Source organism: Gouania willdenowi, chromosome 9, assembly GCF_900634775.1.
Source record: "Gouania willdenowi chromosome 9, fGouWil2.1, whole genome shotgun sequence".
NCBI classification, from domain to species: Eukaryota; Metazoa; Chordata; class Actinopteri; order Blenniiformes; family Gobiesocidae; genus Gouania; species Gouania willdenowi.
Window position 1 is genome coordinate 31,939,707 of NC_041052.1, and position 12,246 is coordinate 31,951,952.

Genomic DNA, 12,246 nt, shown 5'->3' on the forward strand with positions numbered 1-12,246 from the left:
AATATTTTTTGTAGCTAATAATGTTTGAGAGAGCTTTCAGACCCAAATGTGTGTGTACATGTAATACATAAAATAAGGGTGTTTGACTTCAATGTTCACAGAATGGATGTGATCTAACAGGAGGAGCTCTTGAAAACTGAGACCATGTATTACTACTTACTACTACTATACCGTTTAACTGTAAAAAGTGACATGCCTCATACTCTGAGTGTATCAACAGAAAATTAGTCAATGCAGAAAAAGGACTTCATATCTGAAGTGGATTTCCAGGCCTGTTTTTTTTTTTAACCCAAACTTCAAAATAACAGGACAGGGCGAGATTTGCTTGTTTGTGTGAGTCTTAATGCTTGAATTCTGAATCCTAACCTTGTGCTCTGTCTGTCCACTTTGACAGCACATCCTCTAATGGTAGGGCAGGTCCTCCAGAGCAACTCCACTCGATACACAATTCTTCAATTTAATGGAGAAGGTGGCTTCGGAGAAGTGGCAAAGTGCCGGGATGATAACAGCAGCAAATTAGTGGCGGTAACAATCCTGAAGAAGGAGTATTTGCAAGACATAGAGCAGGGGTGTCAAACTCAAATACACAGTGGGCCAACATGTAAAACTTGGACAAAGTCGTGGGCCAACATTGATATTTATGTAATAATCTTCTTCACACAAAACATTTTCATAAGGGTCCACACAAGTTTTGCTTTGCTTCACATTGAATTTAGAACAAGCAAAGTTCAATACTATACAGGATATAATAAAATATTGCAGACTTAAAAAATACAATTTCAAATAAAAAAAAAAAACACATCAATAGCATTGATTTCTTAAATAAAATTAAAATAAAGATCATACAGTATGCCTTTTTTTTTCTTTTTCTTTTTATTTTGCAGCCTTCTCACATTTGAAATTGCTTGCTTTTTCTCTGGGCAAATGAGTTCACAAACTTTCATCATGCACTTTTTCACAAACTCTCCCTCATTGAGGGGTCGGGCTGATTTTGTGATCTCTGCTGCCACAATAAAACTAGCCTTTACAGCAGCTTCACTTTGTGATGTGGCTTTTTTTTTTTTTAACATAGTCTGTTGTGAAACCAAACTTATTTTCATTTTTTGTACTTTCTGGCATCTTTGAGTCATGTCCATGTTTTTGTGTGAGGAGATCCTCCGTCTCCTCATCTATAAACTCACAATTTAAAAGAAAATGATGAGCCAGATGGCTCAGAACTCTTGGAGTGAAATATAAACAACTGCAGGAAAGGAGGAGAACGCCATCACTAGATGTGGGAATATTTTCGGAATCGTTATGTTACGTTATGGAACGCACACGGATGTATGCAATCGTCCACACACTGGCGGGCCAGCCCTAGTAATCATTTGGTATTGCTTCATGGGCCAACTATAATTACACTGCGGGCCAAATTTCGCACGCGGGCCAGAGTTTGACACCCAGGACGTAGAGGATGAGGTAAGTGTTTGGATCTCTCCTAGTTTTTGGGCCTCCAACAGGACTTTAACTATGAACTGTTGGGGTATAGCGATATAAAGGGGATCTAATAGTGCTTCTTTCCTTTCAGGTGTCCATGCTGAAGACCATCGGCTCATTGAATGCAGACGAAATCAATGTGGTTACAATCTACGAGCAATTTCAATACTTGGGCTATAACTGCCTTATCTTTGAGTTGATTGACGTGGATTTATCCCATCTAGTCTGTTCAATTACTGTAAACCATATCTGCCCCATTGCAGAGCAGGTATGAATCTTTTTAATCCTATGGTAATGCTTGCTGATTGATTAAGAAAACTTCATGTTCAAACCTGATCTTAAACAGCTTAATAAGAGAAACTCTATTCTAATCCTGTCTTTTCTCATTGTGTCCCTGTAGCTGTTGGTTGCATTGCAGGGACTTAAGTCTGTAAGGGTCATGCATAGCGTCATCAAGCCCGACAATGTTATGCTGACCAACATAGATAAGGATCTAATCAGAGTGAAGCTGGTTGACTTTGGAATGGCTTCTTCATTCTCTGCCATCTGTCCCGGGATGATTCTTCAGCCCATCTGCTACAAGTATGAGGGTGTCACCCTGAATTACTTCTGTGTTTTTGTAACAAACCTTTGTCATTATAGTGTTGGTAGTTAATGCTAAACAACAGTTTTCTAAAGTGTATTTCATTAATTTTGCGTCATGTGGGTGCTGTGCTGTATGCTGGCCTTTCTCTACCTCAATGATCATCTCTTTCCTGTCCACTGTCAATACCTCATGGTAGGTCTTTTTGTTTTGTACATTATCCCTCCATCCATTTAAAAATGCATATGCTCTTTTCCACATGTACAATAAGTCTTGAGTAACTGCCCCTAATGTGTGTAATTGTGTTTTCTTTCTGCAGATGAAGTGCATGGTGGAGATGCTGGGCATGCCGTCGAAATACCACCTCCGCTTTGGCATGTACAGCCAGAGATTCTTTTGTAAAGAGGATGAATTTGGCACACGATGGAGGCTGCTGGTAAAGCATAGTTTTCATTGTTGTTGAACCTTGATTGTTGCCCTAAACTTCTCTTCAACCCTTTTCATTGTCATTGGGTTTCCACAGACACCAGAAGAATACTCATCTAGAAACAAAAGAAAAGCTGAAGAGTGGCCCAAATATCGTGCTCATTTCTCATCATTGGATGACCTGCTTTATGTAAGTGTTCTCTACGGTATTTGAGTTCAAATACTTAGCAGAGATATCTTCTTTAAAATGCAACCTACCTTAGAGATGCGTTTATAAGCTGAATTTACTCACGGTTTGTTTTTTTTTTTATGTCATGAGCATGATAGGTATGATCTTGTGTATTAACTCTTTTTTTTTTTTTTTTAATCCAGATCTCTGAAGTAGGGGATGCTGAAGAAATGGAAGACAGGAAGGTGTTCATCAACTTCCTAAAAGAGATGCTACATCTAGATGGGGATCTGAGAATCTCTCCCGTTGAGGCTCTTCAGCATCCCTTTATCACAGGGTCATACCTGAGCCAGCCCAGGAGCCAGACAGCAGAGAATAGTGAGTGCCTGCACTGTGGAGACAATCACACACATGGTGATCAACTAGTTGTTCTATTTAATTTTGTACTAATCCTTTTTAAATTTTTCCTCTTACTAAAGAAATGGATGACATTACTCCTGCATCTGGCCAATATGGACACATTAAGACACATGAAAGAGAAAATGGGGATGATGAGTACCCGCTGTCTCCTGCAAACGACCAATGAGGACATTGTGAGACACTTATAGAAGAAGCTTGGATTGAGGATGTCCCACTTCCTCCTGTGAATTTGTTTCCCCCTTCTAATGGACATAATGTAGAAGACGCCTCCTTCTCCGCCTCCAACTCTATGAGGTTCTCGGGCAGATTCCTGAAACGAGTTCAGAAGTTCTTCTCTCAACTTTGGACAGGGCGTGCTGAACTTTTAAGAGAGAGAGTGTGTCTGTTAGGAAGTTCTTCTCTCAACTTCACAAAACTGTTTCAGGTTGCTTGTCTTCCCCTGTGAAGGAGTAATTTATTTCCTTTTTTGTTTGTTTGTTTGGTTTTTTTTTTACATGCAGTCAAAGTATCAGACAAAATCAAGCAGGATAAGCAGGTTAAAATTACATTGCTAACTTAGGCTATTATTAGATAATCAAGTGTTCTTTTAACTATGTTATAAACATCATTATTTTATTTTAAATAATAATATTTGACTATCAAGATAATCAGTTAACTTTTGAAACAAGGATAATTTTAAACTGATGAAAGTCAAGCCAACCAATCAACCAACCAACCAACCAAAATCACACCATCATTTCCCACTATATTTGAAAATGAACACAACCTGCAGCTTTTCTGAGATCGAAATTAATAATTTGAGGATACCACCCAATACCAGTATGTGATTTAAAACACACTTTAAAGGAGTTTTCTCCCTTTGCTTCTCAGTCAATCAATGTGCAACCAATCATGATTGAATATTGAATATTTTTGAAAATGTTCTCTTTCTAATCCCATGGATGTGATTTTCCTTTTGGGCAGAGTACCCTCAATGAAGTGTTAAAGTACCTCATAATTATGACTTTTAATCTTATATATATATATATATATATATATATATATATACAGATATACTGTATATCAACCGTATTTATATATATACTGTATATCAACCGTATTTATTTTCAGTCTTCAGTGAGTCTTCTGATTATTTTTCATGCACTTCTTATGACTAAAATACACTAAATCGCCCTTTAAATTTTTTATTTTTTTATTTAAAGTCTTAATTTTTGTGGTCGACTGAAGATCTGACCAACTTTGAATTAATTAACCAGTATTCATTTTCCTTTTTCCTGAGTTAGTCCAGGTTTTATTAATCCACTTTTTGTTTATTTTTAGTCCAAAAGACTAGAATATTATACGTTATCATAGAGGAATTAACCAAATATGAAATCTATAGTGTTAACTGTACGACTGACGAGTGGTACCTGAACGCACCGTGTTACGCACGCTTGTGACCTAATCACGCACGGTGCGTGGCTCCTGTCTGACACACATGTAAGTGTTGTTTTACTTTGTTTGTGTTGTTGTGTGACTTTGTTTGACTTGTGTGCTTCGGTGCTCTTTAAACCCGCAGTGTTTAGATCCCAGACCGCGGGTTCGGCTCGTGAACCGGGACTCGGTGTCCCGGTGCTGTCGGTTTTGTGCGGGAATGCGGAGCGGGAGGTGATGGCGTGGAAGTCTCGGACCCGCAGCCTCCAGCTGTTCGACACGGAGCTGAGCGCGGACACCGTGGAATGGTGTCCGGTCCAACCCGACCACCACGTGCTGGTCTGCGGGACGTACCAGCTGCTGAAGGCGGTGAGGGCCCATCCGATTAATCAGTCGATAGTTTCCCTAGAATCAGATGCGATTAAACGTGAAATAAATAAAACAACTTTCAAAATATGTACATACATATGTATGTATGTCTTTCTATAATGTCAAACCGCTTTTCATGGAATAATCGAGAACAAACTGATCAAAACCTTAAAAAAAAAAAAAAAAAAAAAAAAGTGTAAAAGTTATTATTTAAAGCAGTGTTGGTTATTATTGTGAGTGTGACGGTCTAAAACCTTTTTATCCTTTTGGGTTTTATGGTGGTTGACATCCTTGAAAGTTGCATTACCATCATCCCCTTGTTTACTAATCTAACTTGAAATTAAAATAAAATAATTCATTACAGTTGCAGCATTTGAGCTTCACGTTTTCCCTACAATCCTTATACGGTAACTGTGCTCACCACTACAGTTAAAACTGTTCTGTTTCCCTCTGCACACTGCTGCCACGTGTCTGGCATCTGTAACACCTGCCCTCACTGATGTACCATACCACCACTCCTGCAACCTCTATCATTACTGGCTGCCTTTTAACACTCATTTCATCCCTTTTCCAGCCTCTCCAATTTCTTCTCAACTGCAATCCCAGTTATTACTGTCCTGTTACTTTGTTTTCTATAGCAAACCAACCTTCCACACACACTTTTCATTTTGTTATATTTTTGTTCCTTTGTTTTGCAAACAATAGGAAGTTACCATCCCTCACAGACTTTGCATCTCAATCTCTCAGATTTTTTTCCTAAACTCTTTTCCACAGCGCAGTATGGTTCAGTCCAACCACCTGCCCTTGCCTCGCCTCCAACTTTAATATTACTTAGTATTGCTCTTGTTCAGTTTTTTTTTCTTTACCACCTTATCTCTATCCTCATAACTTCCCTACTTAAGACTAGTCGGTATCTTAATTTCCCTCCTTGTCCTCCGACTCTGACATGGATACTTCCCGAGCCGCCATGTTCCCTCCAAGTCAGAGCTTTAGTTTCACCCCGTGGTCTAAAACCTGGTCAAGGCTGCAGAGGCACTTCTGTATTTTGTCATAGAAAGCCACAGTACAGAACTCGCATGTGCTGTCCCTTATAGAGGAAAAAGACTAAAGTGGCATATTTGAACATTTGTTGTTGTCGTGCAGGCAGACGGCGAGGACACTGCTCCCGGTCGTACCGGACGTTTGTACCTCTTTGAGTTTAATCGTGGCGTCGCTGGAGTTCCTCCACTCACTGAGCTGCAGCGACTGGACACGGCCGCCGTGTTGGATCTGAAATGGTGAGTGTCGGCTGCCGTCCCTGTATGGCGTCATTTATGCCACTATTCAATCTGCAAAGACAGACTTTCTGTGAGAAAGGACAGATTCTACCTAAACAAAGACAAATATAAGACCATGTGAGTGTTTGTCCTGCTGCGTGTTGCTCAGCAGACTCTGCTCTGTCCTCAGGTGTCACGTCCCGCTGTGGGAGGGGCCTGTGCTGGGAATGGCGGCGGCTACAGGAGAGCTGCAGCTTTACACGCTCACAGACGCTCAGGTGACAAGTTAGTTAGCTCAGTTGTCATTTACCATCTGCCACACGTGGAACGCAAAGGAACAAATCTATTGCGTATACATTTTTGACATGGAACAAGAACAAATCTATTGTATATACGTCTGTGACAAAGGACAGGAATGGATTTGTTGTGTATTTGTTATAACAAAGGACTGAAACTTAACTATTGTATATACATCATGACAAAGGATAATAACAGATCTATTGTCTATATGTCTGTGACAAAGGACAGGAACAGATTTATTGTGTATATGTCTGTGACATAGGACAGGAACAGATCTATTCTATTTAAGTCTGTGTCAAAAGGCAGGAACAAATCTATTGTGTATACATCTGTGGCAGGACAGGAAAGGATCTATTCTATTTAAGTCTGTGACAAAGGACAAGAACAGGTCAACTGTTTATATGTCTGTGACAGAGGACAGGAACAGATCTATTGTGTATACGTCGCTGAGCTCTCTAACGTGTGTAGAACGATCAGCGCAGTCTGCAGCCCCTGAGCAGTTTGGAGGTGGGGCCTGATCGTCTGCTGCTGTCATTGGATTGGTCGACAGGCAGAATGGACAGGTGTGTCATCATCACAGGTGTTCTGTCTGTGGTTAATGCGTCACATGAACCAGTCTGTGTGTGTGACTCTACCGCTGAGCAGCAGCGACGTGCGGCTGGTGTGCAGCGACTCTCTAGGCTGCGTTAGCGTCGTCTCTCCAGCAGAGGGAGCTCTGACCACGCTGTCCCAATGGAACGCTCACGACTTCGAGGCCTGGATCAGTGCCTTCTCCTACTGGGACACTCAGCTGGTTTACTCTGGTAAGCGCCCAGCTCCAGCATCTCCTCGTTCACCTCCTGACTGTGCCGTTGCCAGGTTGGATGGCTTTCCTTAATTTAGTAGTTCTCAAACTTTTTTGGGTGTTCCCCACTTTAACGAAGGTGAACTTTCAAGCCCCACCTGCGCCCATCGTACCCCAAATTATCCTGACAAATAACACATTTCTAAATATATAATGTATAATGGAACACGTAATATCATATTCCATTTTGAATCAAGAATCATATTAATCAACTAAATTAAACTAACTACCTGCATGAACCAAAACCAATGTTAAAGTGCAGTAGTCAAAAATACAGGAAATAAAGAAACATAAATCCCGTCCCCCACTCTGATAATCCCTCCGAGTCTCCTCCTCTCACGGAAGTGCACAAAATCACGCACAAGAGCTAAACGTGCATTACCGGTAAAACACGTTGCCACTCAAAAAGATGCACACAAAATATAGGAAGATGGAACATTAGATTCCCTGTCTAGAAGGAAAACAGCCACCTGCATGTCCAAAGTCAGTCCAAGACTGAAAACAAGTTTGCACCGTTTTTTTCAGAAATTATTACTTTTATGATATACTATATGATGCTAATAAGATTTTTTTTTAAGTAAAGAAAATAAATTGAGTACCCCAGCTTTAAAGGTGCAGTCCGTGACTTTCAGATCCCTCTCTCCCCCTCCCTCCCCGCTGCTCTCTTGCCCTACCTCCAAACTTTCCAAAGTCCTTTCCTCAGTGGAGCTAACATGCTAACGTTAGTCCGACAGCGACATCACAGTAGTATAACATGCTCTGTTAAAAGCATATTACTGCAGCGCTTCGCTCTCTCAATGTGCACACACCTCAGGAGCAGCAGCAGCAGCAGCAGCAACAACTCCGTGTCACTTACAGCAGCCACACAGAGGCTGCTGCGCGCACATGAACACATGCACTACAGAGTTCTCGTGTAACAATTACAAATCAAACATAATGTAAATCAAGCAGCAGTAATTACCTTTCCAGCAGAAAAGTCACCAATTCCATCTTCTACTCCTCCACACCATACACTGTAAAAAAAGACGGCGCTCTAGCTCCGGGAAAGGGGTGGGGCCTGTGAGCAACAGCTCTCAGACAGCCCATCAAACACAATCCTGGAACTGATTGGTTCTTTTTGCTCGGTCGCGGTGCATTCTGGCAATCTGCCAAAGGCTGTAGGAGCAGCAGGGAGGGCTCAATGAGTCTGTTTTTTCACATAAACTACTAGTTTGATGTAAAGCTGTGCTTACATAGTGACGGCTTTAGCAAACATGACAAAAAGTCACTTTTATAAGAGTTGCAGACTGCATCTTTAATGACTAAGTGAATTAGTCTAAAACACAGGAAATAAAGGAACATTGTTTCCAGTCTTTGGCAAAAAGCATAAGAAAACCAACTCATTTTCAATCATTATTTTTGTACTTTAGTTCCACGTTACAGTTTGTTCCCGGTCCATATCTAATGCAGTCAAATAATTTAATGCTCTTTTAATTTCTGCTACATTTTTAGGCTTCTCATTATTGCTTTCTTTGTGTGTAGGTATTTTTTTCATAGTTTGTTGCGCCACACACTTTGAGAAGCACTTTATACGAAGCAGCCGCTTCACAGACTGTCAGAAAGGAACTGGTTTTTGTTCAGTGACTGCTGTGTGTCCTCAGGTGGAGACGACTGTAAACTGAAGGGTTGGGATCTCAGAGTCGCTCCGTCCTCTCCAACATTCACCAGTAAAAGGTGTGTGTGTGTGTGTGCGTGCATGCGCGCGCGTGTGTGTGTGTATAAACACTGTGTGTCCTCCTTCAGACACTCGATGGGCGTGTGCAGCATCCACAGCAGTCCTCACAGAGAACACCTTCTGGCTACGGGCAGGTACACACACACGCACGCGCACATTTTTAATCCTGAGGAGCAGACATGAAAATAATTTTTTTTTTAAACATATGAAATGACAGAAATATACATCAAAGGACAACAAAAGTAACAAACATGTATAAAAAAGACAAACACAAAATGACAACAGAAAAACACAAAATTAACCAAAAAATAGATGAGAGGACTTAAAATATGCATAATTAACTTAGAAATAGACAAAAAGACAACAAAATAACATGAAATAAGTAGAAATGACAATAGAAATGCACAAAACTAACCCAAAGTTGCACAAGATGATTTAAAAATACACAAAAAATGACGGATTTTACAAGATAACAATAAAAACACACAAGATGACGACAAAATTAACTGAAAAGTAAATAAAACCACGACTCAAATACACAAAAAATTACAGAGAAATGCACAGAGACAACAAAAACATAAAGAATGATACAAAATGTATTGAAAAAAACCTCAAAATTAGAGAAAAACTCAACGACACCAACAAACATGCAGACTCTTTGTTGTTTCTTGTCTTAAGTCTCTGGTCCTTATTCTAATGTTGACATGAATGTTGATCATGTGACTCTCAGATCAGATACAGTCATGTTTGTGGCCCCGCCCCCGTTCATTCCTGTCTTTTCATTTTTACATTTTAATTTAGTCTCAGTTTTCTTCTTGTGACGAGTCTTAAACTTGCTTTCTGTCCTAGTTCAGTCATGGGAGGCGTGTTTAGTTTGAAACGTGCCTGTTTTGCGACTCTGCAGTTACGACGAGCACGTGCTGCTGTGGGACGGCAGGAACATGAAGCGGCCGCTGAGCGACAGCCACGTAGGCGGAGGCGTGTGGAGGCTGAAGTGGCATCCGAGCCATCCTGGCCTCCTGCTGGCAGCGTGCATGCACAACGACTTCCACATCCTGCACTGCACGCACTCACAGGGTGAGCCCACGACCACCATTTAACCCCAGTTTACTGCACTCCGCCTCTTTTTAACTTATCGTTATAACTGGTGGCACCTCAGGCAAGAAACAAGGCTTCAATGTTGTCACATGGTGTTTACATCACAACAAATTATTAATTTACAGTTTCTACAACATCTGTCCTTAGAATCAGTCACAAGATAACATGATCACCTGTCCAACCAGAACACCACAGGTCCGAGTGTTGTCCGAAAGAAGACACAAAATAACATGGTCAGTAGTTGAACCTCAACACTAATTGGTAAGAGTGTTCAATGTGTCTGAGACCAGTCACAATATAACACAAAGGCCAGTCTGACTCTAACAGCAGCTGCTCTGAGTGCTCAGTGTGTCACAGGTAGGGGTGTGGGAAAAAATTCGATTTCACCATATATCACGATTTTTTTGGGTGCCGATTTTAAATCGATTTTTTAATTTAAAAAAGTGATTTATTTTTATTTTATTTAATCAATATTTTAGTGTATTTGTGCAATTTTTCAGTGGTGGTTGCAATGGTTATTTGATGCACTTGATTTTATGATGGCAGTGTGTAATTCCTGCAATATTTATGTATGCACAGACATTTTATCTTCACATAATCCGTTCAGTGTTTAAACTGACACAAAAGGATATTTTTTTTCTTATTTTTGTGCATTATCAGTAAGTTTTTCAGTGCAAAAACACTAATAATAAATAGGATGTTTTGAAGCAAATAGTTTTGACTCAATTTGTCCTCTGAATGATCAATATCTTCTGATGAACACATACAGTAACTTGCGCATTGTGACCCATGTATCGCGATAAATATCGTATTGCAACATTCTTGCCAATACTCACCCCTTGTCACTGGATAACATGATGACCAGTGTGACTAACAGCAGCTGCTCTGAGTGCTCAAAATTCAGCATCTTCCTCCTAAAGCAGGAGAAGGACAAACAGTTGTACAAAGTTTAAGTGGTTTTGGAGACCGTGTGCATCAGATCACGCCTTTTACTCAGTGCACACACACAGACTGCTGATTGGGCCTGTGGGCGGGGCAGTAACAGGACAAACATAAACCTCTCTCTTCTCCTGAGGATATAAAAATCTTTGTATTCTCTCGTTGTTCAGATGTCATCGGAGCCACATGTCCCGTTGTCGCCTCCTACATCCTCCACAATTCTCTAGCGTACGGCGCTGATTGGTCGCGGCTGTCCCTGGAGGAGGTGGCGCTGCCCTCGCCGCCCGTCCAACAGACGGCGGCTCTGTCAGAGAGCAGTGGACACCTGAGGATCCAGTACGAGTCGCCCACCGGTAGCTTTGACACCTCACTGGAGGACGACGCTGGGCGGTATGTTCCAGAGGGCGTGGCCTCACCATCACCTCCACCCACTGCTGCTTCAGGCCCCGCCCCCTGCACAGATGAGGCCTCTACCTCTGTGTCCTGTCTGCTGGCGAGCTGCTCGTTCTACGATCACATGATGCATGTGTGGCGCTGGGATTGGACATTGGGCGATGGCTCATCCTGAACTATTCCTTCTTTCCACGCTCAGCGCTTTGATGTGTTCTGAGGAAATATGGAGGCAGTGAACCAAGATATTCCTTCTCTCTCTCTACTCCCTTTTTTAAATATAGAATGATCATTTTCTGTGAACATGAAATAAACCAAAACTTAATTTTGGAACAACACAAACAAGTGTATTTATTGACAAATCTGCTCATTCAATAAAATCTAATTGGTCGAGAGGCTACGAATAAAGTCTGTGGTATCAAAGTATTTTTATTAGTACGCACCTCGTACTTTCTAATGTTCAGTCAACTACATTAAACAGTGTTTACAGCAACAAAACCTGTACCGCAAAATAATCATCTATAGATGCGATAATATAGAGCTTTATTCGCTTCTAGGGCTGGGTGATATAGCCCAAAACTCAAATATCAATATTTTTTTTCAAAATGTCGATATACAATATGAACTTTGATATTTTTAACTCCATAAAGTCTCACCAGAAAGACAATTCTGGGTTAAATTTGCTGATGAAAAATACCACACAGGCACATTTAATAACAAACAGCTCCATCAAATGTGCCACTTTAGTCTTTTTCCTCTTGTCTAGTCTCTTTCCACTTGTTTAGGAGAAGCTGTTTTGAGAAGTGGTGAAAGCAGTGACTCGGAAAATGAGTATTTTAATACAAAATA

At 40.8% G+C, this 12,246-nt stretch overlaps 2 protein-coding genes across 2 annotated transcripts; both read left to right on the plus strand.

Moving 5' to 3' along the window:
• Positions 1-2,176: 2,176 nt before the first annotated feature.
• Positions 2,177-3,273, plus strand: LOC114470096 (homeodomain-interacting protein kinase 3-like). Its single transcript, XM_028458110.1, has 5 exons — positions 2,177-2,254; positions 2,379-2,495; positions 2,583-2,675; positions 2,858-3,032; positions 3,134-3,273. The coding sequence occupies exons 1-5, from the start codon at positions 2,177-2,179 to the stop codon at positions 3,238-3,240; spliced, it is 570 nt and encodes a 189-aa protein (XP_028313911.1). The 3' UTR covers positions 3,241-3,273.
• A 1,228-nt stretch (positions 3,274-4,501) lies between these two features.
• On the plus strand, positions 4,502-11,727 carry dph7 (diphthamide biosynthesis 7). The gene is made up of 10 exons (XM_028456565.1): positions 4,502-4,553; positions 4,633-4,856; positions 6,000-6,133; positions 6,303-6,390; positions 6,881-6,975; positions 7,058-7,215; positions 8,897-8,969; positions 9,039-9,104; positions 9,875-10,047; positions 11,178-11,727. Exons 2-10 carry the CDS (start codon positions 4,725-4,727, stop codon positions 11,573-11,575), a joined length of 1,317 nt encoding a protein of 438 aa, XP_028312366.1. The 5' UTR covers positions 4,502-4,553; positions 4,633-4,724; the 3' UTR covers positions 11,576-11,727.
• Positions 11,728-12,246: the final 519 nt, after the last annotated feature.